The sequence below is a fragment of the Phascolarctos cinereus genome, unplaced genomic scaffold (assembly GCF_003287225.1).
Source record: "Phascolarctos cinereus isolate Bilbo 61053 unplaced genomic scaffold, phaCin_HiC Scaffold_3;HRSCAF=262, whole genome shotgun sequence".
Classification (NCBI taxonomy): domain Eukaryota; kingdom Metazoa; phylum Chordata; class Mammalia; order Diprotodontia; family Phascolarctidae; genus Phascolarctos; species Phascolarctos cinereus.
Window position 1 is genome coordinate 44,724,068 of NW_027555736.1, and position 27,083 is coordinate 44,751,150.

Sequence of the window (27,083 nt, forward strand, 5' to 3'; positions counted from 1 at the left end):
CACAGCACCAAAAATCCTTTCCAAAGAACTAAAGGGTATCTCCTGCCAACTGCTTAGTGCCATTCTCAGGTCTAACAGCAGCTTTGAAATTGGCTTTATTTATTTATTATTTATTTATATGAATATATAAATATATATGATCACGTCCAGTTTCATTAAAAAATTTTTAAAAATTGTAATTGGACAGTCATTTGCAAATGGATCTCTACGTTAGTCATGAGCACGTGAGGGTTTTTCCCCTCAGGAATACTACATAAATTCAAACTGTAATGAAGAAAGGAAGAATACTGAGGGCAAAATGACTTCGACAACAAAGCAACAGCAACACTGTATTTTTAAAAACTCACCACTCTGGTCACAGCCTGCCTTCCTTCACCAAATGTGTCACATGACTGGCCAGAGTCTTCCTGTTTTCAAATCCAGAATGTCCTTAATGCTTCTTTAATCAAATAAACCATTCCCTTGTACATCATACACAAGAAATGGTTTTTCAACATTTTGTTTAATGGGGCGCGGGGGAGCTTACGCAGTTGTGGTAGGTATGTGTCAACTTGCTTATGAAAAGATCTGACGTGTTTAGAATCAGAGCAAACGTTAACGTTGCCCCCATCTTCATGATGCTGGATTGGCCTATGACTTTGGTTTACCACATTGAAGGTGGAGCACAGAACCTTGCCAAAGTAAACACATTCCCACACAATGGATTTTACACGGTAAGACTTTGTCAACTCTACCAGAAAAGGTTCTATTGTTTGTTTCAGAATCAGTCATCTCACTGCCACTGGGTAGAACCAGCCAATGAGAGGACTGGGGCTGGTGAGCCAAGTTATAGATGTTCAATAGGTAATTATACTTGTGCTACTGTGTGGCAACATCTTTGAATCGTCACATTGACAAATGCACCAATCTAAACAAAACCTGAACTGGCTGTTTAATAAAGCTGTTCAAAACAAGTGCACAAAATGTGCTATGAACACTACAGCAACTTTGCAACTGCTTCATACCAGAAAACCAGAGGCAGTAAGTAATGAAAGGGTTGTGAAAAACACTGCTTTTACTGCAGCATGGGCAGTGGCTTCAGATTTTAAAACCCAGCTCCTGACACCAGCTTAAATATGCCCTTCTCTTTAATAAGAGTTGTTAATTTTTGTGGTTTATGTGTTTCTCTTGTGCTTGGATACAGAGGGATACCAATGAATTTAAAACCATATCTGCTAGTTGATTTTGGGGTGGGAGGATAGCCTCAGTTTCTAAGATTCTGTGATGCAATGGGCCCATCTCATTATCCAAAAAAGTACTGCATCTTCATCTGTAGCAATAAAGAATCCATACAGGCCTTCTTGAAATGCAAGGTGCCACCTTCACTCACACTCTTCCCTAAAGATTTAAGGTAGAGCAGAGCTCACTCAATAAGCGTAGGAAACACGTCTTAATTATCTTCATATTGGCTTCCGACCCTTGACAGATGCTTAAATGAAATGCCGCTGCAGTTCCAGGCCAGCTTAGTGAAGAAACCTGGATAGTCCTGATGAGGGCAGTACTAACACCCACCAGAGAATCAAATGCCAGACTACTGCAACCCTAACCTGGTTTAGCAAAATGTTTACAAAATTTACAAAAGTTCTATAGAGCCTCCTTTGGCAGGTCCTGCTGGACAATGTCCAAACTCCCAACCTGAAGACACCAATTCTCACCCAAACCACTGGAGACATAAAGTGGAAGTTGGAGATTTGTTTCAAGTGTGCTCCTGGTTTGGCTCAGGCTGTGATAGGGGAAGGCAAACCCAGGTCAGCAAACCCTAAACAAACAGTACCCCACACAGCAGCACCCAGGATCACCCACACTGGTTGTTCCAAAAGGTTACCCTTTAAATGGAATAAAAACCCCAGCCCCTCACAGGATTTCTCCTGAGTGGTTTTATTCACTTATTTTAAACAGTTCCAAACATGTCTTGAAAATTGCCAGGGTAATTAATCTGTTGTTCCTGAAAACTATCTTCTAATGAGGTCAGCACCCATGGTCCCTTGGTTCACCAGATAAGTAAGGATTTCTTTGGGTCCCTCCCTAAACTTTTTTTTTTAACAACCCAAAAACACACTGAGCAACTAAATGGCATAAACTGCAAGCCTCTCTAGAGTCCTGTATCACAATACAATTATGACTTGTTCTGATATCTGAATTTCTACTGCTGGTGCAAATCACTTCCCAACCCAAACTTGGCAAAGTGAAAAATATAGGGGTGTGGGGAATAAGTATGGCTGTATAGTTGAGATTACTGAGAACTGGCCTATATTCTTGGCTCTTAACCTAGGGCCTGTGAAATTTTAAAATGTTCTGCTAACTGTATTTCATTATAATTGGTTTCACTTAAAATCCTATCCAGTTAATTTTATGAATTTTAGAACATGATTCTGAGAAGGGCTGGTTCATGGGCTTCATCAGACTGCCAAAGAGGTCCACAACACAAAGGAGGTTAAGACTCTCTGCTCGCCACAACATTCCTTAGGCTACAGGTAAAGAAACCTGGTTCTCCCAGGTACATTTTCATAGGCTGTGAATTAATTCTAACAGAGCTCTCCATGTCCCACATGAGCTGGTTTCACCTTTTCAAGTTTGGTCTAGAAAGAGAGGAGCTCCAAATCTTCAAGCTGTCCAGGGTGAAACAGGGAAGAAAGCGTATTCATACCCAGCAGCACAACTTTGCAGGAAAAGCTCAAGAAAACATCCATGCAGAAAACAGATTATCTGTTTATTTTAGATGCCCCCTTCTCTTCACTCTCTGGGAAGAATGTATTGACCTTCTCTCCAGGTTTTAAACTATAAATGACAAACGAACTCACTCTACCTATACTAAAAACGGCATGCTGGCAGGCCGGGGGTGGGCCAGGTAGTGGTGTGATGGTGGAGGAGGGAGAAAAGGACAAGAACAGGTAACATGTACCTTTCACTGTGTATTACAACCGTCCCTGAGGAGAAAGTCTTCCAGCCTCAAACTCTCCCACCCCCCAAATAAATCATTCAGTCAGGACGCAGAGGCAGGAGAACATCCTGGGCTGACAGCCTGTAAGGGAAGAAATCATCCCAGGGCTCTGGGCTCGCTGGTAAATAATTAACAACCAAACAAAACAAGTGCTTCGGCCTGCTCCAAATGCCTCCCTGCGGCTTTATTTCTGGCTCTGCTTTTGTAGCAAAGAACAAGAGCAAAGGTAGGCCAAAGAAAGATGGAGTGCCCAGTGGGTCAGCGGCCTGGCTGCTGCTCCCCTCCACCTGGACGTGTCCCAGGACCTCCATGACTTGTGAAAGGCCGGGCCACATATAATTCTGACACACTGCGAAGGACATACTGACACAAGGCCTGGGAGGAAAAAGTAACAGATGCCCAGGAAGGGGGAATTGACCTAATTCACATTTCCAGGTAGAAGTGAATTTAATTTTATCTGCATCCCTGTTATACACAGCCACTTCCTATTGTTTCCCAAAATAGAGATGTAAAAAGTTCTTGAAGGAACTGAAATGTAAATCATGTTTAAAAAAGTTTAAAGCCCACAGAAAAAGTATTCTTACATTATAAAAATAAATACATAATGTAACATATGATGTAACACTTAGGTGCTCTTTCTTGCAGCATCTGATGAGGTCAATTTGCACCTTTTAACGGAATTAAGGTTGTGTCACATGACTGAGAAAAACAATGTATCATGGACAGGGAAGCATATTCCAGTTGCACGAAGAAGGGTCAGAGTAATAAAAGGTCAAATTCCATAGCAATAACTTAGCCTTAAGAGTAAACCTGCAAACACTCTGATCTCACCAGGCCCCCCCACATGCAGAGAGGCAGCTCCTGTATTCATCAGACAAGGAAGGAGGCCATGTTCCCTTGCACCCCTGACAACACAGCACACCAAAGCTTCCAGAGCCAGGGAGTGTGTATCCAGCCTGCCCGCATTTCAGCATGGCGGGCTTCCCACTCTCTTCCTATTTATGCTGGAGCAGGAGGTTAAGAGGTTCTTCCTGGTGAATCTTTTGATCATAACAACGAATGGAAGTTTTGCTTCAGCCACTGAGCAATGCACTACTGGGAGAGGCTTGGAGAGCCTTTGACTGGGCTCAATCCACAAGGCAGGACCAAAGGCTGAATAGTGTGCTCTTCAGGACTGGGAAAGGAGGGAAATTCTCCTTCCAGCTGTCAATGCTTTCAAATTATGCTAAGGAGTTGGATTAAATGAGCAATTGGTGACCTGTAGAGAATGGGGATTTCTTCCCTGCAACAAACACACACACACACACACACACATGCGTGCGTGCTCCAGTCTTACCAGGAAAGAGCTAAAATTTCTTGATTAAAATCTGAAATGCTTCCTGTGTCATTGCCAAAAGGCTGGAATGTGTTGATACAGTTACTTCTTTGGCTATCCCCCATTTAGATCTAGAACTTGCTCTAACATACTAAATTCTACTTCCTTTCTTTTTTTTTTGCTTTTTGGTGAGGCAATTGGGGTTAAGTGACTTGCCCAGGGTCACACAGCTGGTAAGTGTCAAGTGTCTGAGGCCAGATTTGAACTCAGGTCCTCCTGACTCCAAGGCCAGAGCTCTATCCACTGTGCCACTTGGCTACCCCGCTAAATTCTATTTCATAAACCATCTACTGATATCCTGAAATTCTCAAGCCACCTACACGTCCTCAGAGGCATCAACCCTAGCCCCGTTCACATCAATGAGGGTATACTTCTGAATAGAACAGTCCTTCTGCTGAAATGGCGTCCCCAAGGCCCACAGTCCGGATGGGATCCTTACAAACCAGGACGGGGGTGAAATGAAAAGAGATTCCCTCTCTGTACCACTGAACCACTGGCTCATCTGGATTTACAGATATCCTGGAGCCTGCCTCTGAATGTGAAGTCAGAAACTCTTGGGGAGCCTTGAGAGACACACGGCTGGTATCGATCATTTCTGATGCACAGGCCTGTGTTCCTGCTACACGGGCACCTGCAGCCACAGAAGCAAGCTGGTTACCCCAGTGCCCATCCACGGTTGCCAGAATGTGGTAGGCTAGAGTATGGAAATGGATCCGTGTGAGATCCGACGCTCTCTTTTCACTCCTGCCATGTTCCTTCAGGATCCAGAAGAGAATGTCACTGACGACGCCCACATCAGGGACACCACTCCACGCAAGAAGAGACGAGTGAGGACCAGATGCTGACTGGCTGAGGAAGAGCAGCTCCTGTTCATTCAATCCAAGGGAATTCACCAGAGGGAAAACCTGCTAACGAAACAGAACGATAGTTTTCTTCTTGAGAGGAAAAGTTCAGCATGAAGGGCCCCTTGAGGCCCTACCAATAATAGAATTGTAGGGAAGGAGGAGCCCTCCCTTATTCTCCTTCCTTGTCAGGTTATCCTCAAAGATCATAGCAGCCTCCAGGTCTGTGAAGGGTATGTGAGGGACAGCATGACATTATTTGTTGGGCCTCTATGCCACATCCCTCAAACTCTGACCTCACTGTATCTGTGGCAATTCGTGACACTGTCTAGAGCAGGGGTGGGGAACCTGTGGACTCAAGGCCACCTGTTGTCCTCTAGGTCCTCAAGTGTGGCCACTGGATGAACCCAAACTTCACAGAACATATCTCCCTTAATAAAAGGATTTGGTCTGTAAAACTTGGACTCAGATGTTCCACAAATGATTAACGATACACCAGGTCAACACAGACAACTGTGGAACCCAACAAAGGGAAACACTGAGGGCATCAAAAATAGAGATGTACGTCAAATTGAAGAAATGTTGAGAAGTGTTAAGTAAGACTGCAGTACAAGGCAGGAGAAGACCTACCAGGCACTGGTGAAGCTGTGAAGGGGGGGGGAGGGAGGGAGGGAGGGAGAGGGGGAGAGAGGGGGAGAGAGAGAGGGAGAGCGAGCGCTGCGTGTGAATTTAACATGGTGGGTGATTTTTTGTGTTTTGCTTTTTAAGGAAAAGGACAGGAATTGCTAGCTACACTAGGATATCCATTTACGCCAAACTTTTAGGCATTTGTAGTTCTTTTCCTTTTAACATTTATTTTTAATTTTGAGCTCTAAATTCTCTCCCTTCTTCTAGCCCCTTCCCCACTCACTGAGAAGGCAAGCAGTATGATACCCACCGCACATATGAAGTTATGCAAAACTTATTAGCCATGTTGCAAGAAACAAAGTGGGGAAAAATACGCTTCAATCTGCACTGTGAGTCCATCAGTTTTCTCTCCAGAGGTAGATAGCATTTTTTATTATAAGTCCTTTAGAATTGTCTTAGATCACAGTATTGATCAGAGTAGCTAAGTCATTCACATTTGATCATCACATAATATTGCTGTTACTGTGTACTATGTTCTCCTTTATATCAGTTTATATTCACTTCATTTTGTATCGTTTATATTAAGCCTTCCCAGGTTTTTCTGAAACCACCCTCCTCAACCTTCTTATAGCACAACAGTACTCTATCACAGCCATATGTCACAACTTGTTCAGCCATTCCCCAGTGGATGGGCAACTGCTCAATTTCCAATTCTTTGCCACCACAAAAACAGCTGCTATAAAGATTTCTATACATATGGGTCCTTTTCCTTTGCTATCTTTGGGGTAACAGATCATGGCGTGGTATTACTGGTAAAAGGGTATGTAGGGCCGTATCAGATTACATGCTGTCTTGGGGAGGGGGGAGGACAGGGAGGGAGACAGAGAAAATTTAAAACTCAAAAGCTTATGGAAGTGAATGTTGAAAACTAAAAATAAATTAATTTTTTAAAAAGGGTATGTACAGCTCTATAGCCCTTTGGGTATAGTTCCAAATTGTTTTTCAGAATGGTTGGATCAGTTCACAACTCCACCTGTCTAGAACAGGGGTGGGGAACAGTGCATTAGTGCCCCAGTATTTCCACCTCCTCCCCAGCCTTTTGTCAGTTTCCTTTTCTGTCATGTTAGCCAATTTGATAGATGTGAGGTCAACAATTACTTACTGAGCACCTACTATACACAGGGCAAGAGGCTGCAAGGGGAAGTGGTTAGAGAGCTGGCTTTAGAGTTAGAAAGAACTAGCCTCAAGTACCACTTCTTGACCCATACTTGACCCTGGGCATCTGTGCCACTAAGCAACTGTAAGATATTTAGCTATTCCATTCATTGCCTGTATGTTTCCTAAACTGACATTAAAGTCGTCAAAGGTAGGGAGTCTTTGCAGAGGCAGAGAGGAGGCAGGAGGAGAAGGGGAAGGAGAAGGATTTCATTTAAAACATGCCCTTTCATGGTGGTAAAGGAAAAGTCTAGAGTTGAAAGTAAACTCCTTCCCTAAAACTAAAAACAGGTACTGACCAGCATCGACAGAGAACTCTTCAACAGAAAATACTCCTGTAGAAATGATTCTACAAACTCTGATCAATGACATGATAAACCATGAATCTAGAAACGTGAAAGTAAAAGTGAACACTCAGAGCCTGCTGGAGAGGTGATGAACTTCAAATGCAGAGGCACACCCATTTGTGGGCATGGCCAATGTAGAATTTGTTTTGCTACACTATGAATATTCATAAGGGTAGTTTTGGGGGTTTTTTTTGTTTCTAGTTAACTTGGGGTTGGGGGAGTGGAAGGGAGAGATTATAAACACAAAAAAAATCATTAAAAATATATAACAGTAATAATAGCTACCATTTATGTAGTGCTTACTATGTGGCAGGCATTGTGCTAAGCTCTATACAACTATTATTTTACCTGATCCTCACAACAACACTGGGAGGTAGGCGCTATTATGATCCCCATTTTACAGATGGGGCAAATAGAGGTTAAGTGCCTTGCTCAGGGTCACACAGCTAGTAGTTGTCTAATGCTACATTTGAACTCAGGTCTTCTTGACCATAGGCTGGGTGCTTTGGGCGCTGTGCCATCCAGCAGGCTTACTGCAAAAAAGCAATTACTTTTCCAGTAAAGAAACTACTTCTCCAAACTGTTAAATCATCTTCCTTCTGAAGTACAAGTTGTTTCAGAATGATCACAACCCTTCACTAGGGTTCTAAGCTAAACTCGAGTGAAACAATATAATGTTCTAGATGAGTAAAGAAACAAAGGATTAAATAAAAACCATAAAGGACCTTTTCCTCTTTGTAGCAGCTTTTTTGCGGTGGTGAAAACAACAAAAAACCCCCTAGAAACTAATGGTAAGTCCATCATTTAAGGAACAGTTAAAAAAAACTGTGGTCTACGAATGTCAGAGTACTACTGTGCTGACAGAAATGAAAGAGATGATTTTTTTCTTTTTTTGGTTAGGCAATGAGGTTAAGTGACTTGCCCAGGGTCACACAGCTAGTAAGTATTATGTGTCTGAGGCCACATTTGAACTCAGGTCCTCCTGAATCCAGGGCTGGTGCTCTATCCACTGTGCCACCTAGCTGCCCCAAAAAAAGATGATTTCAAAGAGACATAGAAAGACCTGTATGAACTGATGCAGAGTAAAGTGAGCAGAACCATAACAATCTGTACTAGAATATATATCAATATTATAAAAATTAGCACTTTTGAAGACTTTTATAAACTGATAAAGAATGAAATGAATAGAACCAGGAGAATAATTTATACAATAACACTATAAAGACAAATAACTTTGAAAGTTACAAGAACCATGGCTAACACAAGGAACAACCCTCATTCCAGAAGATCAATGATGAAATCTCCCATCCACGACAAAGAGGTGAGGGCTCTGGGGAGCAGAATGAAATGGGTATTTTTGTATACATCCAATGAAAGAATTTGTTTTGCTTGACTACATGTTATTTGTTACAAGAAATTTGTCTTGTTTTGTTTTTTTCCCAATGGGACACAGAGAAAATAGATGTCTGTTAATTCAAAAGAAAACAGAGGTGGGGGGTGCTACACTTGTGAAATGCTACATGCACTTTCAGATGAGGTCACTACTTATTAGTTTTACTTAACAATTCTGCTTTGTTCTGAGACCTCTTGGAAGTGGGAGTAATCTGTAAATATTTGTAATATAAAAACAAAACCCATCAATAAAGCCTACAAACAAAAATAACAAAACAAAGGCAACAACCACACACTCTTCTTGTGGTTACCTGATGCATAATACTGCTCATAAGTTCCCGATCAGTCATGCTGGCCAACTCTAGGTGAACTGGAATGTCAGTGGGGATATCAGAGATAGAAATCACAGCCTGCAAAGGAAAAAAGAAACACCATCACTGCTTAAGAACTGGAAAAACAAACAATAAAGGCAGTCAAAAACAGGTGGGGAATTTGGTATCAAAATGCCTCCCGTCATTTCTTTGAAGTCTGAGATTTCTAAGTATTCTGGGTAATCACAAAGGGAACTGCTGAGTCATTAGTATCACAAGGAAATAAACTCTCTTTGCAATTCTCCAGCATACCCCTGGGGGACTAAACTGAGACGGAAGCCATCTAAGCTCTCAAAAACGCAGTTTCAGCACAGAACAATCGAGGACATGGTGAGAACACTGCCAACTGGGTAACAGACACTTTCTAGCAGAGCTCAGCACCACAGGCCCGCCTAAGAAGACAATCTCAGGCCTCTTCCGAGTAAGGTTCTCAGTTGGTGTGAGAGACAGGATTTACATGCATACCATACCAAGACAGCCAAACTCAGGGAACCAGCCCACAGAAGTTTCTTACACAGCAGAGAGCCTTAAGGAAAAAAAGGTACAAGGCCCTGGGAAGGCTCATTTTTGTCAAATTTTGCAAAGGCTCTAAGAATGTGTACCTGTAGAAGTCTCTTCTTCTGAATCTCCTTGCTCTGCCCTTCCATCATATGCAATCCAGAGAGGACCACAAGGTCTGGCTGAAACTCTTCCAGACTGGACACAAACACTTCTAGCATATTCATGGCTCCATTGGACAGATCATGTGAGAAGATGAATCGGTTGGCATTGGGCGCAGTCAAATGTTCCCACTGCTCCCCTACACAAGTCCAGTCACCAGAATGGGAAGAAAAGGAAAAATGATTTAAATCTCCCTGTCTGGATACAAACTGTAGCATTCTTGTTAAGAGCCCAACTCCAGGAATCAAAATACCTCCTCTTCAGGGCTGGCGTCCTACTGAGAGGACTCAATTAAAACTCCCGAGATTACCATAATACCTCATCCAAAACTCATAATGGCTTTTCCTTTTAAGTTTTCAGGCAAGACATCAAGCCAAAGAAGCTTTATTCATTTAAATTGTGAAAATACCTCTTGAATCTTCTATCCAAGAACAGATCCCAGTGGATGACACACCTAAAAGTGCAGACCAAGGATAGAAGGTTGGGTTGGGGGTTGAGGGAGCATCCATCCATCACTTCTCAGGACCTTACTGGTCTTTTCTATTTGCTGTCACCTCTCCCCTTGCCTCAGTAAGGAGGAGAGCAAATTACGGGAGAAGTGACAGGAATGATATATATGGCTAAAAGCACCACTACCATTTTTGCCTGTTTATTTTTTCTATCTCTTACTTCATTTTTGCAAGGTAGGCATAGTTCTAAGAGTCTACCTTTTCTCTTGGACTCCAGGTAGCTCAGCTAGATCCTCTAATTTTAGAAGTGGGGATCAAGCTAATTTTCCCCACTCCTCCAACTATAAACATTTACCCAGGGGTTAAGAGGAACCTGATCTGTCACATAAACAAGAGTTGGGCTCTTTATTAACACAGTTTAGCCCTACCATACTTGCCAGAGGGTGGTCCCTTTAACAAAAGAGTCTTAAGCCCTGACCCCAATCCCACCTCCTCTGTAGAGCCTTCTCTGACTACCAACCTAAAGAATTCACACTTTTCTTCAAACCATCTGGCAGGTCATCAAATGCAGCCTTGTAACATCTCTTCTGCTGTGATCTTGGACTATGACTTTAGGTCAAGTAATGTGTCACTCATTTTTTTTCTGCCTACTCCAGGGGCTAATGTAATATGTGCTAAGAATTTATGGCTTTGATTTGATTGGAGGGAGGGTCAGATATGTTATACTTCCAGTGAGTGAATGAAGGTCCCTTCACAGGTAAATGTGGATGAGGGAAGGCTGTACATATTAGTATCAGTATATAATTGGTATAATACCAAATATATGGAAGGGAAGGAGACCCTTTCTCTGGAGCAGCTCCAAGGGCACATTACTAAACCCTAAAGCTGGAAGGGAAGCAGTACACATTTTGAGGTCTTGACATTGCCTCATTTTCTGTGCTGTCCCATGAATTATGCTCAAGATATATGCGACCTCGATTTGTTCCCCAATAAACTTTGCCCTACACATCCTAAAAGCCAACAAAGCAAAGTTTGCCCAGGATTCACTCAGACTCAAGAAAGGACACTTCACCCTGGATTTCAAAATTCAAACCTAGGATGTTAAGAGGAGTTAATTATAGCCACCATGAAAATGTCTAGGAAGAGTCTTAGGGAATTAAAAGGTCAGATATTTTTTGAATAGTCAAAATTAATTCAGATCTCTCTCCATATTCTTCCTAACAACCTGTGCATTTCTTCAGAAAAAGTTTCAGCTCTACGACATACCAACCAGAACAGAAGCACCTGCTTATGTTTGGTTCCCTTCTTATCTTCCTTGTAGCTACTGGTTCACCTGGTCATTTTGTTGAGTTTCCTGATCTCCTCCTATCCAGATACATAGGGCCAGAAAATTAGAGAGCAAACTCTGCTGGAAAGGCTTCACAGGACTGGGAGATACCAAGGAGCTGGGAAGGCCAGTCCCCTTCTGGACTTTTATAGGTGAGGAAGCCAACACCCAAAGAGGTGATGGGAAATGCTCAAGATTACAAAGGAGCTAAATAGAAGAGTTAGCATTTCACCTTGGGTCCTCTGACTCCAAACCCAACATTCTGTCCATCATGTCATGCAAGAGAGTTTTATCTCAGAAAGGTGCTTCTGGTCATCCCTCTGGAGGGTAAGGAGGACACAGTCTCTTATTTTACAAGAAATATTTATCTTATCCACCCTTACCAAACTCACCCCTAATAATAAATCCTGAGTAGGTTGCTAACTCTTAGAAACTCCCATATACCTCTTTTGGACTTAGATATTACAAGCCCACAAAAATATGTAACCAGCTCACCCTCACCAGGCACAGTAAATAAAACATTTACCACAAATTATTAGTCTACCAGATAAGGAAAGCATGATACAGGATATGCTAGAGGAGCTAGCCATTTGTTTAACCTGTCTGTCCTCCTAAATCTTTATTCTTATATGGTTGCTGCATGCATTCCCCATCCTTAACTTCAATCACAACGGCATGGCCTTAAGGCCAGATTCTCTTATGTAAAAGCCATAGACTCCAACAAGAAAAAGGTGAAAGGTGACTGATACTTCTCAGTGAAGAGTTCCTAGACAAGACAGAAGAAACGAAGCAAGAAGGAAATCAGAAAACAAAAGATTCTGGAGAGGTACAGGGGAATCAAAACCAGGGCTCAGAGAGCCTGATAAATGGAAAAATGTGACACTGAAAAGAAAAATGAGGGAGGAAAGCCCTAACTCACTCACGTAATAGAGATAGTAAGCTCTTTCATGATAAGTAAACCTAGACTGAGAAGGCAGTAGCCTAAGCTTCACAAAATGAGAAAAGCCGACAAGTGTCACCTCTAGCACCCCCAAGAAGATGACAGGTAATCAGGTGGTGACTCCTTGCTGAGGAAGATGAAATCAGATGCCCACACTGAAATGATAGCCAGGAGGTAAGCCATGGTCCTGGGACACAGAAGCACACAAAAAAGCTGTTATAACTCCTCAAACCCACTACCCACTAAGAGGTGGCAACAACAAGGAGAACATAGGAGGTGTATACTTTGTGCTAGGTGCGGTGCTAGATCCTAGAAATCCAAAGATTAAAAACAAGGACAATTCCTACCTTTAAGGAATTTACCTTCTATTAGGGAGAAAAACTAACCTAGATAAAAAGTGAATCTTGAGTAAAATGGGAGGGAGAGGGTCAGGAAAGGTCTCAAGTGCAAATGACCCTTGAGCTCAAGGTCATCCTGCATTTCAGGAGTGGGGGACAGACTCTGACATATACTCACCCCCCTCTCCCCAAAAAGATTATGAACTAAGGCCTGGGAAATCCAAAGTACTGAGGTGAAGGGCTGTGGTGTTTTTTTTTTCTCCTCACTTTTTTCCGTCAAAGGTGAGGACTTTAGAAGAAAAAGCAGAACAAAGAGAGTGAACAGATTGGCTAAGTCGATGGTATCGAAAGAATGGGATATGGTTTTCTGGGCCATGGCTTAAGATACTAAAACAGGTTCTTGGCTAGTGATAGAATATAACTCAAAGACTGTGAAGAATGTGTTTGCCTGGAGACTTGCCAACTTGTTTAAGTGGGCTTCAAACTGAAAACTGGACGTGGAGCAAGAAAATGCCTACATGAAATGGTGCACTCACATAGTAAAGAGAACACAGAAAGAAATCCTGGCAACTCATGAAGTCTGGGAACAAAAATGATGGTTTTAGGTGTCTATTTACTAATATGCACAGTAATATTGAGTGAACCTGACATTTTAAACATAAGGAAATAAATGAAACCTCATTAATACCAAGAATATTTGACTGATTAGAATATGGCAATGGAAAGCGATCCCTTGTTCAAAAGAAACAAATCTGCAGAAAGGGTCACCAAGTAGCACTGTATGTCAAGACAATCTATACCTTAGGGAAATCTAGAGAGGTGAAATAGAAAACAAAGTTGAGAGCATTTAGGTGAATATGAAAAAGGAAGAGGAAAGTTATTTCAGTGTGGAAGTACACGACAGACCTGTCTAGCCAGATGGGAAGAGATGAAGGTAAGTTCCTTGTACTACTAATAAAACTGGCATAGAATCAAGAAGTAGTAGTCATGGGAGAATGTAACCACTTAGACATCTGTTGACAGTTTCATTCTGCTAAAAGCAAAGCATTTGATACATTCCTGACTAATATACCTGAAAATATTCCTCAAGAGGTAAGAGAAGTGGGAGGAATCCATATTCTGAACTCAAAATCACAGAATCTTGGAGCTGGAAGAGATGCAAGAGGTCATCCAGTTCACCCATATCTGAACATGTATTTATAAATTATATATATAAACTTATACTAAAACAGAAATTTTAAGAGATAAGCTAAAGATAAAATGCCACCTTCTCCTAAAGTTAATGGGGAGCTTCTACAGTCTTGAGTGGAGGGCAGTGACTTTGTCAGGTCTGCTTTTTGGCAGTCTTGCAGAGGATGAATTAAATGGAAGCAGGCTGCTTCACTGAACATTCCAAGGGAGAGGGGAAGGTCTGGGCTAGGGGCACAGCTATCGAGAAGGTGAGAGATGTTGTGGAAAGGACAAGATTCTGCACCTGATCAGATACATGGAATGAGGGAGAGAGTAAAGAGCAAAAGATGACGGTGAAGCTGGGCAGCTGGGGGGACTGGAACAATCACAATAACAGTTAGCATTACACAGGGCTGGAAGGTCTACAATGCCCTATGAAGTGGGTGCTATTCTTGTAACCTACTCTGACCTCAGGTCTCCCCAGATATAGGCCCAACACTCTGTACTAGCTGCCTAGGGGACTGTAATGGCCTTGACAGAAATAAGAGAGTTCAGAAGAGACATGGATTTAGGGGGGGAAATGAAGTAAAGATCCACCCATGTGGACTGCAATGCACCCATGCCTACCCACCTTGAGCACATCACTAGGTCCCACCAAAAACGAAAAGGTAGCAGGGCTCCATTGTCTATGGCACTTGTAAGTAGCATGTATTTTCATGTTTGTTCCTATTTTTACTGTTGCTTTACCTAAGAAAATGACAGCCACTACAGCCTGTCTGCATTCAGCTATGGTACAATCATTTCTACTTCAATGCTTCATTTTAACTCAGCCATCCTTTTCTAGTTTAGTACATAAATTTATACCATTCACGTCCATAGTTATGATTTAGTTGTTATCCTCTGTCAAAGCCTATTATAATTTTTTCTTAATTAAAAAGCACAACAACCCAGCATTAGATGCCTTTGAGTTTATGTTATATACAACAATGTCAACCAGGTATCTTCCTGTTCCCATCTCTTCCTTTTCAGCCCTAGGCACTGTGCCTCCCTTTCCCCCAACCCATTGCCCTTTAAAATCTTAACTTACACAAATGTAAAGATCTTTATAACATGAACACTGGTGAAATGGAAATTACAGAAACCCTGGGGGAAAGTGAATATGTCACCTTAGAGCTGGAATTTGTTCACTTAAACTTGATGTGTAAGTTTTGATGTGTAAGGCAAATAAGATTAATGACTAATAAATCAGACAACTGAAAATGTAAAACAGTAAATAAGTAACATTCAATTGTGCAACAGAGGGCAAGACAATCGGAGTTCATGTGAAAAAGGCTTGGGAGCATTAATGGACTGGCAAGCTCAGTTAATCAATGGTGTGATACAGTGGGCTCCCATCGCCAAATGAATAAATCTTTGGCTCCATTGATAAAGGCACAGCATAAAGCCCATGGGAGTTGACAGTCCTAATATGTGAGGTCCCAGTCAGACCACTTTGAGAGTATTAGATTCAATTCTGGATACCATAAGTTAGGAAGGATACTGACAAGTGAAATACATCGAAAGAAGGTCTAGCTAGCAGAGAAAGTCTAGAGACCAGGCCACATGAACACTGACTGAAGGAACCTTTAAGATGACAAAGGGAGGTCATGAGAGCCATGTTTAAATCTCTGAAGGTCTATCTCTGGGGGAGGATTAGACTTATTCTGCCTGATCCCATAAGGCAGTAATAGGTAGAAATTAGGGGCAGGTAAGTGGTACGATGGATAGAACACTGGGCCTGAAGTCAGGAAGACCTGAGTTCAAATTTGGCCTCAGACACTTACTAGCTATATGACCCTGGGTAAGTCACTTAACTTGTTTGCCTCAGTTTCCTTAACTAAAATGGAGGTTACAAGAGTACCTACCTTGCAGGATTGTAAATACCTGTAAAGCACAGTGCTTATAAAGCACACGCAGTAGGACTATATAAAAGCTTATTTCCTTCCCTACACAGAAACTGCAGAGAGGCAGATTTTGACAAAATGTAAAGAAAAAGTTTCTGAACGCTGTCTAAAAGTAGAATGGGCTGCCTTTTGAGGTCAAGTGTTCCCAACTTAGCAAATCTTCAAAACGGAGGCTGGAGCATGACTTGGGGATCTGCTGTCAAAGAGATTCTGTTTAGGTGAAAATTGGCCTAGATGATCTTGGAGGTCCCTTGCAACTTTAAAATTCTATGAGATATATTTCATCATGGAAGAAAAAAAGGCACTGTATATTCACAGGCTTCAGAAAACTGTAACAAAGAAATGGTAGCATACAGGGTCGGTCAGGGCTTTATACTCAAGCAGCTGCACTGAAAGCCTCCCTAGATTTCCTCTAGCAGCCATGCCCACGTATTTGCCTAATGCAAGCGTTAGGCTAATAAAGCTTCCTCAATGTCAAAATGAATGTCATAGTGATTCAATAGGAACTGAACTTATCCAAAGCATTTTATTTGCTTCTACACACAAGTTTTTTGGACACTCCAACCCCTCCTCCCCCAGGCTACTTCTCTTTCCATCAAAAAGTGATAAATAACCATGGAAAACCTTATTAACTACTCATTTTATGAGAAGCTAAAAGCCTTACAAAAACAAAAACCAAAACAACTCTTTGGGAAGAAGGGGAGCTAGTAGAAAAAGAGAATAAAAGTCAGAAAGATATTTCCCCAGAAATTAAAAAATCTCATTTTGTGAGAGGATAGGGCTAGGTTTCTCATTGCAAGGAGGCTATCGTAAAGCTCTTGCCAGATGACCACAGTGGTTTCAACCCACTTGCCGTTGAAAATGTTAAGTCTACTCAAACTTCATCTAAGTTGGAATCTGTAGTTAAGCTACCTGTTAAATTAAGAAAATGAACATTCAGGCAAGAATAACTCAAGCGGCTGAATTAGTAACTCAGGTGGTGCTAAAGAACACAGAAGTGAAGAGAGATTTTCTTTCCTTTCAAGGAAGGAAACCTTAGGAAGCAAAGGGCAGATTGTTTACTCTCCCTGGGTAGGGCAGGGGAAGGTGAAGAAACTGACCACGTAGCCTAGGATAGAAGCTCCACTCCAAAATGTAGAAACAGAAGAGTTGATGATCTTTTCACATTCTGGACTATAATATAATTCTACTATTAAATGTAAGAAAGACTACTGTGGAGCTGGCTTCTACATCTCAAAGGAATGTTTTTGATGAACACTCAGCATTTCAGCCAGTACTTTCTATCATACCTTTCATAAGGACACTAATTATCCTCACTGCACCTTTGTAAAATATTCAGTCAACAACAACTTGTTTCACCGTTGGGGGAATTGAGGCAGGGAGAGACTAAGACTCATCCATTGTCAGATGTGAGTCACCAATTACAAATTCAATTCCCAGTTGTTAGGACACACCCTTCTTGAGTTCTTGATCTGTTTTGGTGAGAAGCCCAAAGAAATTTTAGGCTTGAAAAAGAGCTCCTTTCTGTACCTGGACAAACACTATAATTCATCATACAACACTGCATATCCAAATGTGAGTTATAATTAAATAATTCCTCTTGTGTTGCGATTCTGCCTGGCTTAGAAACTGTTCACTGTGCTATTTTACTTCAGTGAACTCATCATTCTCTTTAGAGCAAAGGCATGGGTCAAAAGGTTTGTTAGAATGAACAGAAGGCAGTGAATGGAAAGGGCACAACAAACATGGGAACCACTCTACAGAGAAGAAACTAAAACGTCTTCCAAGAAATTTAATGCTAGTCCAGAAATCAATAACCCATGCAATTCATTATTCAGCATCAGATTATAATCATTTCTATCAACACTCAAAATAATTTTCTGGGTAAATTTATAAATCTTTGAAGCCGTGTCCCCTCGGTTCCTTCATACACAAAGTGAAAAGATAACGAAAATGATGTTGGATATTAATTTGTTTTTCATCTTTCCATTCACTTCTTCAACCACTAAAAGGAACTATGAATAAATAGCAAAATAAGCAAAAGGACAGCCTAGAGAATCAATAAGTCTTTGAATGACCCAGAACTGCCAATAAGTGGACAGATGGGTCAGGAATAAGATAGAGCAAAAATTTACATCTGTAACTCACATCACCTAATGTCTTACCAATAGGGGAAAGCATCGCAAGTCTGAAATAGTACACAGTGCTGGTGCTACACACTTTGAATTTCTTTTATGCCCTGGGTTTCTGAACAAGGGTGATTTTCTAGATGACCCAACTATCCCATTTCTCTCTGAGACAAAGGTAAAAGGTACTAAAGACAGAGCTTTTTGGTGAAGGGAGAAACTATATCCTACTGGTTAATACTTAGGTACTATACACCTGTAAATATCTAAAGAATTCAAGATCTATTTTAACTCTTAAAGCTGCTAGTGACAGACAATCTCAATGTGGCTCAGAAGAGAAACTTGTTAAGTATTTTCATTACCTGCTTGATACTCCAGAATGAGGTGGAACTCATCTACTTCTTGCATTGATTCCGGGGGAACAACTACATTGTCATCAAGAAGTTGATGAAGCTTGGGGCCAACTGGACCACAAAGAAGAACCTGGAGAGAACCAAAATGAAGTCTATTAAGAGGCACTTTTCCCAATAAATTTAAGTTCTGACTGCTAAAGCACGCACAATTCCTTTATTAAAATATCACACCACAATTTAATCTGCATTAGGAAGACTGTGGTTTGGAGGGGAAATTAATGACAAGGAGCGTTGTCATTAGGAGAGCTGACTCTTCTAGACTGTTCTAAGGAAAGGGGTGGCTAAAGTTACAGACACCAAGGGCACATGGTAAGTCAAGGGACTGGAAACAGATGGGAAGTCACAGACTTCACAGATAATAGGTTTGTTGTTGAAGCAAGAGCTCCACTGTACTCCCAATCCCCACTTTTACTCTCTTCCTTTTCCTAGGCCACCAAAGACAGAGTAGGTGGAGCAGAGGACACTAAATCATACTACAGTGCTGAATTTCACTAGGCACACTAGCCCAAAGGCACTGAAGGAAAAACAGATCTGTCTGAATTTTAGACAGGTAGAGAAAAGGTGCCCTGGTAACATAGGATAATTAATGACTAGTTGGCCTAGTAGTTTTGTTTTTACCCATATGTACTAATCTCCAAAGTAAGGGAACTGTCTACATGTCGGTGCAGAAAGGGAATGGGAAGTGTCACGAATCTTTCTAAAATCGGCTCTAACCTATGCCTCCCCTTGCCTTTCTTATCGTAAACCGCCTCACAACTCTGCCAATGTACCTCAGTTCTGATAAGCTGCTCCCTCTGCTACTCCAGTCCTGGGCCTCTCTCAAGCAAATAGTGTGGAATTCTTTGGTGGCTGTGCAACACAGACAAATGTCCGTTAGAATGAGCAATGGCTGAACAAGGCCTGTCGTGTCCAAAAGGTGACGAACAAATAAGTTTCATGTTAACTCCTTTTAAACTGCTTCAAAGTAAGTTTAGAACTTGCTATTTGGCTTACAGATTCTTTCAATCAATAAGTACTACAGCATTTTCATAATACTGTATGCTAAGAAATAAAAGTTAGGTTTCATAGGATTAAAATATGCTTTTCTTTCCTCCCTCCTTTCGTTTTACCCCAGTTTCAACACTGAAAAGTATTACTGACCCCATCCAGTCACCACTCTATAGCTTGGCCCTATTCACTGACTGAACTGTAATCCCTGCATTGACTCTCTATGCCATCAATTCTCTGGCAATCTGGTTTTCTTTTTAACCACAAGAAGTCATAAGTAACCTATTCTTACAGAATGAAATAACTATTTGTCCTCAGCCTTCTGGAATTTGCAGAATCACAGTTTCCAAGGTCATTTAGTCCAATCCAAACCTGTAGAACATTTATAACAAATGGTCATCGAGACTGGTAGACTGTCCCTCCAGTTACAAGAAACTCACAATCCCCCAAAATAGCCTGTTCCATTTCTGGATAGTTCTGATTGTTAGGAAGCTTTTTAGTTACATTGAGTTGAAATCTGCCTCTCTGCAACTGATAAACATTGTTCCTAATTCTGCTTTCTTAGATCAAGCATGATAAATCTAATGCCTCTTCCATGAAAGTGCTTCAGTCACTTGAAGACAGTAGACACATGCCTCCATATTGTTTCTTCTCCAGGCCAAAGTCTTCAGTTCCTTCAAAAGATCTGTGTATGGCATGGCTTCCAGCGGTCTCACCATCTTAATCTTGTTCCTTCTGATACACTGTCCTTCCTAATATGTGGCATCCTGGACTGAACATAATACTTAGGGCGTCATCTCACGAAGGCAAAGTCAGTACAACGATCACCTAGCTCAGCCTACATATAAAACTTCTAGTAATGAAATCTAAGGGCACATTGATCTTTTTGATCGCCATGTCACAACAGCTATTCACATTGAGCTAAACCTCCCAGATCTTTTCTAACAGGTCTACCCTGCTTCATATTCTCATGAAGTTGATTCCTGACTCCCAACGTAGGACTTTCCATTTATCTTTATTAAATCTGGTCTTATTGAAGGTGGCCATCATTCAAGCCTATGGAGAATTTTTTGGATCCTGACTACTGATTACGTGTTAGCTAGATTCCCAATTTTTTCTCGTCTACAAATGGGATAAATATGTCATGTATGCCTTCATCCAAATTAGGGATGAGTCTTTAGAAGAGAACGGCAGTGGCTCCATTAGATACCTCAAACCAAAGAGGACACAGATCCATTAATGACGATTCTTTGAAGCTGGTCACTCAACCAGTTCACAATCAACCACATTCTGTTATCATCTACTCATAGCTCTCCATATTGTAAGCAAAATATTGGTAAAACAGTCAAATGCTTTTTAAAAAATATATCATTGGTTTCTTTTACAATTATGTAAAACATTTCCATATTAGCCATTTTCTACAAGAAGACTCAAATAAAAGAAAAAAAAGAAAGAAAATGAAAAATAGTGTGCTTTATTCTGTATTCAAACAATATCAATTCTTTCTCTGGAGGCGGATAGTATGCTTCATCATGAGTCCTTTGGCATTGTCTTGGATCATTGTATTGCTGAGAATAGCTAAGTCATTCACAGTTCTTCATCAAGCAATTCTGCTATTACTGTGTACAACATTCTCCTAGCTCTGTTCACTTCACTATGCATCGGTTCATGTCTTTCCAGGTTTTTCTGAAATCACCTTGCTTGTCACTTCTTATTGCAGAATAATATTCCATTACGATCTTATGCCACAGCTTGTTTAGCCATTCCTCAACTGATGGACATCCCTTCAATTTCTAATTCTTAGTCACTACAAAAAGAACTGCTATAAATATCAAATGCTTTTTTGAAATTAAGATATATAATGCTGACAAGCATTCTCCTGACCTAGTAGGCTAATAATGCTGGCAAAAAAAGGAATCAAGGTTAGTTCGGCCAATCTTTTCTTGACGAAGCTACCCTAAGTCTCGGTGAGTGCTACTACACTTCCGAAACACCCACAAACGATTCCACTAATAAATAATACGTTCTAAAATTTTTCTAGGAATCAAAAGTAAAGCTCACTAAAGTTTAAAGACTACCTTCCTTTCTCAATTTTCGAAAACTGGGACACTCTAGTACTGTAGCAACTATCACTTTCCTCAACTTTTCAACTATATAAGAGCAATTCTATAACAACATGCATCAGTTTTTCTGTAAGAACCCTATAATCCTGGCCTTGGACTTGAGATCTCTGAGCATAACTAGTTGCTTTCTTACCACCTCCTCACTAATATTCAGTTTCAACTGTCTGCTGAAGCAAAAATCTACCAGTCCCAGTCCAAAGATCATTCTCCTTGACAGAAAACAGAAGCACAGTTGATTATCTTTGTCCTATCTACTCCTAACAATAATCCTATTCATTCTTTAATCTTCCTCTTGCTCCAATGTAATTTAAAACACAGAACACTCCCCCTCCCCCGTTAGCCTCATTCTGAACTTTAACACTCCTGACGCTGTTTCTGGAAGGCTGCACTACTTTTAAAACATTCACCTTCAGTTGCCTGCCCTTGAGTCTATCACTGATACACTTTTAAAAAAACCAAGGTAGGTAAAGATTCTCTACATATACAGCTTCTTTAGACAACTCCGCCTTTGTATTTGTATATTAAGAATATCAGATTTCAGTGTTCCCTTCTTTGTACATGAACAACCTTTACAGAATTTTAGCAAAGGAGATCCTACCTATCATTTTTCCGAACTGTTTGAAATTCATCGTCAGAACTAGGGTGGCTCACAAGTTATGTCTGAATTTCCTCTTTCTCTATCATGAACTCTTAAGATGGAGAGTCACTTCTTCCCAAGGTTCTCATTATATCTAGTTCAGCAATCAGTTACTTCTTATTGCTAAGAAGCAGATCTAAAATAGCAATTCCTTCCTCTACCTTTTGAAGAATGAAATTATTGTTGTTGTTGTTCAATTGTTTCTGACTCTTTTGTGACCCCATTTGGGATTTTCTTGGCAAACACACCAGAGTTGTTTGCCCTTTCCTTCTCCAGCTCCTTTTCTAGATGAGGAATTGAGGCAAACAGGGTGAAGTGACTTGCCCAGGGTCACACAGCTAGTAAGTGTCTGAGGCCGGAGCTGAACTCAAGAAGAAGAGTCTTCTTGACTCCAGACCTGGCACCCTATCCACTGTGCCATCAAGCTGCCCAAAATTATCATTCAGGAAAACCAAGAATTTGTCAGCTGCTCTGCTTCCACAAATCTGGATAGCTTAAGTGTCCCAAATGCCTCCATACCACATAAATGCTTCCTGAGTTCCTTTCCTTATCTGTATTTTCTTTTTGGTGGTCTGTAGTATATTATCATCACCATAGCACATCCAGCTCTCCCTTCACTGATCTTCACATCCAAATGCTCTTCATCACACTTCTCCCCATGATTCCAGGGTAATCAGTAACTCAATATTAAGATTTTATATAATATACACATACACACATATGACTATATGTATGTGTGTGTATACACACAAAGTCTTAATACTGAGTTATTCTTCTGCACTTTTATATAAAATTTCAATTCTAAGTGTTAGTCTATAGCACTTTTATCTAATCTGTACCCTTTGAATAAAGCATACCTCTACACGAAGGCTTGTGCAGAAGAAATAAAAGGCACGGGGGGCAGCTAAGTGGTGCAGTGGATAGAGCACCGGCCCTGGAGTCAGGAGGACCTGAGTTCAAATTTGGCCTCAGACACATAACACTCACTTAGCTGTGTGACCCTGGGCAAGTCACTTAACCCCACTGCCTAGCCCCAAATAAATAAATACATAAATAAAAGAAATAAAAGGCACCATCAAGTACATACACGACCAGAAATGGAGGTGGGACAATCAAATAGCAGAAACAAGGGGATCTAGCCCAACTCTTAGAGTGGTGCCTGTAGAGTACCAAAAGAACCAGATGACGGTTTCCAGTTCAGTGGGTAGCTATTCTATACAGGATTTATGAATGGACACATGCAAGAATTATGCAGGATGAAAAGGAAAGGATGGGCTGCAGGCTGGACTGGTGGGGATGGTGCTCAGTGATATCTATGAGGCTGAACTAACTTCCTTGCATTAAGATTTATAATTCAATTTATCATCTATATTTTGTAAGCTGCCAGACTGTCATCTGAGATAAGTGGCTTTACTGCCTTTTCTCTTTGTGGACATTGTTTCCTGTGAAGTGCCTGTCTGCTTTGATGATTTTCTTTTTCCCATGTTGGACCAGCTCCTCTGAGTTAGGTAGCCTAGCAGATACAAATGGGCAGCCTTCTTCCTCATCCACTTTCAGGTGAAAGTCCTCTTGATGAGCTCTGAAAGGCTCCAGCAAATACATATTTTTCCGGCTCTCTTTAGGTATCTTTAAAACACCCCTAGCCAAAGGTCCATCATTTCATATTGTAACTAGCGGTCCAGAAATTCAAATTCAATTTCTCAGATACCACCTTCTTAATGTCTTCCTCTTCTAGAGCCTCTACCTTCAACAGATGGCAATGGAAAATAGCTTACCTGCCCTTAACATATTCAGTCTTTTGCCCAGGACTTTGTAGTCTTCAGGGGTTTCCTAGATTCATTCTGGTAGCATCATGCATCCCCAGCTAAATCACCAATAGTGGGTTTTGTCCGTTAGGTTTGATTAATCTTGGGAGGCAATTTCATCCCCAGTACAAATCCCATGAAGACAGACTACTTCACAGAACTTTTTGCCAATATATAACTTTCTTGCTACCCCTCAGCAGGTTACCAGCCCCCCACCTACTGCTTGTTTCTTCTTCTTCTTACTAATGCTAGATAACTATTCTGCTGAAAGGACCTATGAAGCCACATCATCATTCTCAAGTGCTAGATGATGCTCATTGCTCAAAAGAAAGCTGTCACTATTCATCCCCCACGAGAAGTGCCTCCTCCACATCAGACCTCTAAGCTTCAGTGGTTCCTTCCTTTCTTCAGTGTCACATTATTTCACCCTTCAATGTCTTGACACGGATTCAGGGTCCCCATCTTCAGACTTTTTGTTCCCTTTGTCTCTGTTAATTAGTCTACACACTTTCAGAGGCATCACAGCAAGTTGAATGCAATGTTGTGAACATCTTTTTTGGCTCTCTAAAATCCCATGAAATTGATACCAGCCCAGGGCCTCTCTGAGGGCTGTTCCTTCAAAAGTAGCTTTGGGCAGGCAGAGAAGGGGGAAAAGGACTTTCAAATTCAAAGTTGGCTCTTAAGAAAGTATCTTCAGTGATTCAACTCTTATTTGATCCAGAACCTTCCAAGCTGCCCAAACTCAGCAGGACAAATAGTGTTTCATGATCCTTGTGCCTGGGAGTAACCTCAAGAGCCTTCATCTGAAAAGCTGCGACCAAATCCAAGGTGTGTGTATGTAAGGGGGTGGTCTTGGGTATTGGGCTCCATATCTGTTTCACCTTCCTGCTTCTGTAGGAAGAGTGATATTCTTACTGCTCTATGTATCAGTTCATCAGTTTTCTGGCTTTTCTTCCACTACTCATTGACAGAGAGTACCTCCTAAATATCTGAGATTTCCACTTAACTCCTCAAAGGAGTAGGTAGAAAGGGAAAAAAATCACCACCTTATAAGGATGATGGCTCCAAATGCCACTTTCCTAACCTTTAGCCAGATTCATTTCTTGCTATCTATAGTTGAGCTCCCTAAAACTAAACATATTTCTTCTCACCCTTGTCACCTTACAGTCAATCTTCTTGATTAATCAATCTTTCTTTGTTCTTTATTTATGGTTCAATTCCACATTTTGTCAATCTGATCCTGCTTCCCAATCCTACTGCCTTAATTCAAGTTTTAATTATGTTATACCTGGATTCTAGGAATAAGTTGTCGGTCAGCCTCCTCCTCTCTAGTGTTCCTAAGTTATAATAGCTCTCCTCTGGTTTATCTAGCTTAGCCTAACAAACCTACAATAAACAGGAGGATGGAAAGGGTCCCATTCCAAGTCCTCAGTGGTATGGATAGAGGGATGTAGTCACTGTGCTCGCGGCAAGAATAGTCTTCCTTTGATGGTCTCATTTTGAACCCTGTACTAGTTTCTAAATCCTCAGGTCAAGTAGACTTCAAGAAATTCTACCAAACAGATCATCCTACACTCATTTGACCCTAACTGACCCTTTCCTGACAAACATACTTGCTTAAATCACTCATACTGACTGGCCACTCCAGGTCACTGAAGATTCCATATAAGGAGATGGAAACCTGAGGCCTCAAGGCCACAGGTTCCCCTCCCTCCCCCCGGGTCTATATCCTCCCATTTAGAAAGTATATGTTAAGCAGAGAGGAAAGTTATGAGAGGATGAGACTATTTGCAATACTTAATCACAAAATTATGGAAACACTTGTGAAAGGTATTAAAATTTTCATCGGGGAATGTGACTTACCTTCAAATCTGAATTTGCTGCAAGCTTCTGCCCAATTAAAGCTGCATTTCCTCCAACATAGTGCTGTAAAATAGTTCATCTCTATTAAACTGATTTATGTTAATAATGTTTACCAAAGAACAAAAATATAATTAGATTAATTTTTATAAGTACAATTATAGGTCACCTCCTTCCTGAGCATCACAGATATGGGTTCACTGATTCACTCAAATAGCTGAGTGCCTACTACATCTGAGAAACTTCCGGATCAAGCAGCACATACTATCTCTCCATTAAATAATCTATATCTAGGGTATGTAGTCTGAAATATGGTCTTTCATTTTAAAAGGCAAAAAGTACTTCCTCTTTAACTGTTATAGTTAAAAGAATTTACATAAATGTCTTAGGAAAATGATTATAAAGTGAATTTCAAACTGCTTATAATTAAGGATATAGTATTTTCCCTGTGCTAATTATTAAATAGGATTTTAATAGCCTAGAAATGGTGCCAAAGGACATGCAATAGTTGTCAAAGAGCAAATGTTACCTTCTGACTCAGTGATTCTATTGCAGAACTTTATCCTAAATAGATCATCAAAATAAAGGGGGAACCTATCTGTACAAAGGTGTTGACAGATCGTGTATGGTAAGACTTGAAGTCACCTAAAAGTTGAAATTGTTGGATAGAGGCTGAATGGATTGTGTTATGTTAATATCATAGAATATTATGGTGTTGAAAGGCAGGTGGCATAGCAGATAAAGTACTGGCTTCAGACTTAGGAAGACCTGGGTTCAAGGCTTGCTTCTACATATTGGCTGTGTGAGCCTGAGCAAATCATCTGACCTCTCAATGCTGTAGGCAGCTCTAGAAGGCTGTACATTGCAGAGCAGATTCTGTTTTGCTTTGGGTAAAGGGAGTTTTCCTCACTGGGAGTTCCTCATTCCATGCCATCGCATCCCATTAGCGTATCACAAAAATGAAAAAGAGCAGACTATCATAAAATGTGGAGAGAAAATGTGAAGCAAAGCAAGATCAGCAGAACCAGACCTCCATGAGCAGTCCATGCAGGTGTTCCTGCATGCTTATTACATTAAATAGTAATCGAGCTCAAGGAACATTTCATAAATGTTTCTGCCCCAGCCCTCATACTAAGTGCTGAGCTGTCCTCGAGGA

The 27,083-nt window shown here is 40.9% G+C and overlaps 1 protein-coding gene across 5 annotated transcripts in view; it reads right to left on the reverse strand.

Moving 5' to 3' along the window:
- Positions 1–908: 908 nt before the first annotated feature.
- ADPGK (ADP dependent glucokinase) overlaps positions 909–27,083 on the reverse strand; it is a 44,940-nt gene continuing 18,765 nt past the window's right edge. The window contains exons 3-8 of one of the 5 annotated variants that reach the window (XM_078150790.1): positions 25,931–25,993; positions 18,465–18,585; positions 10,219–10,263; positions 9,752–9,948; positions 9,090–9,188; positions 909–5,263 (exon numbers count right to left, since the gene is read on the reverse strand). In XM_078150790.1, coding sequence (XP_078006916.1) covers positions 4,712–5,263; positions 9,090–9,188; positions 9,752–9,948; positions 10,219–10,263; positions 18,465–18,585; positions 25,931–25,993 — 1,077 coding nt within the window. In that variant the 3' untranslated portion in view covers positions 909–4,711. Of the gene's footprint in view, positions 5,264–9,089; positions 9,189–9,751; positions 9,949–10,218; positions 10,264–18,464; positions 18,586–19,285; positions 19,365–25,930; positions 25,994–27,083 lie in introns of those variants that run through there. The other 4 variants (XM_078150791.1, XM_078150792.1, XM_020994455.2 and 1 more) reach the window with 4 other exon arrangements.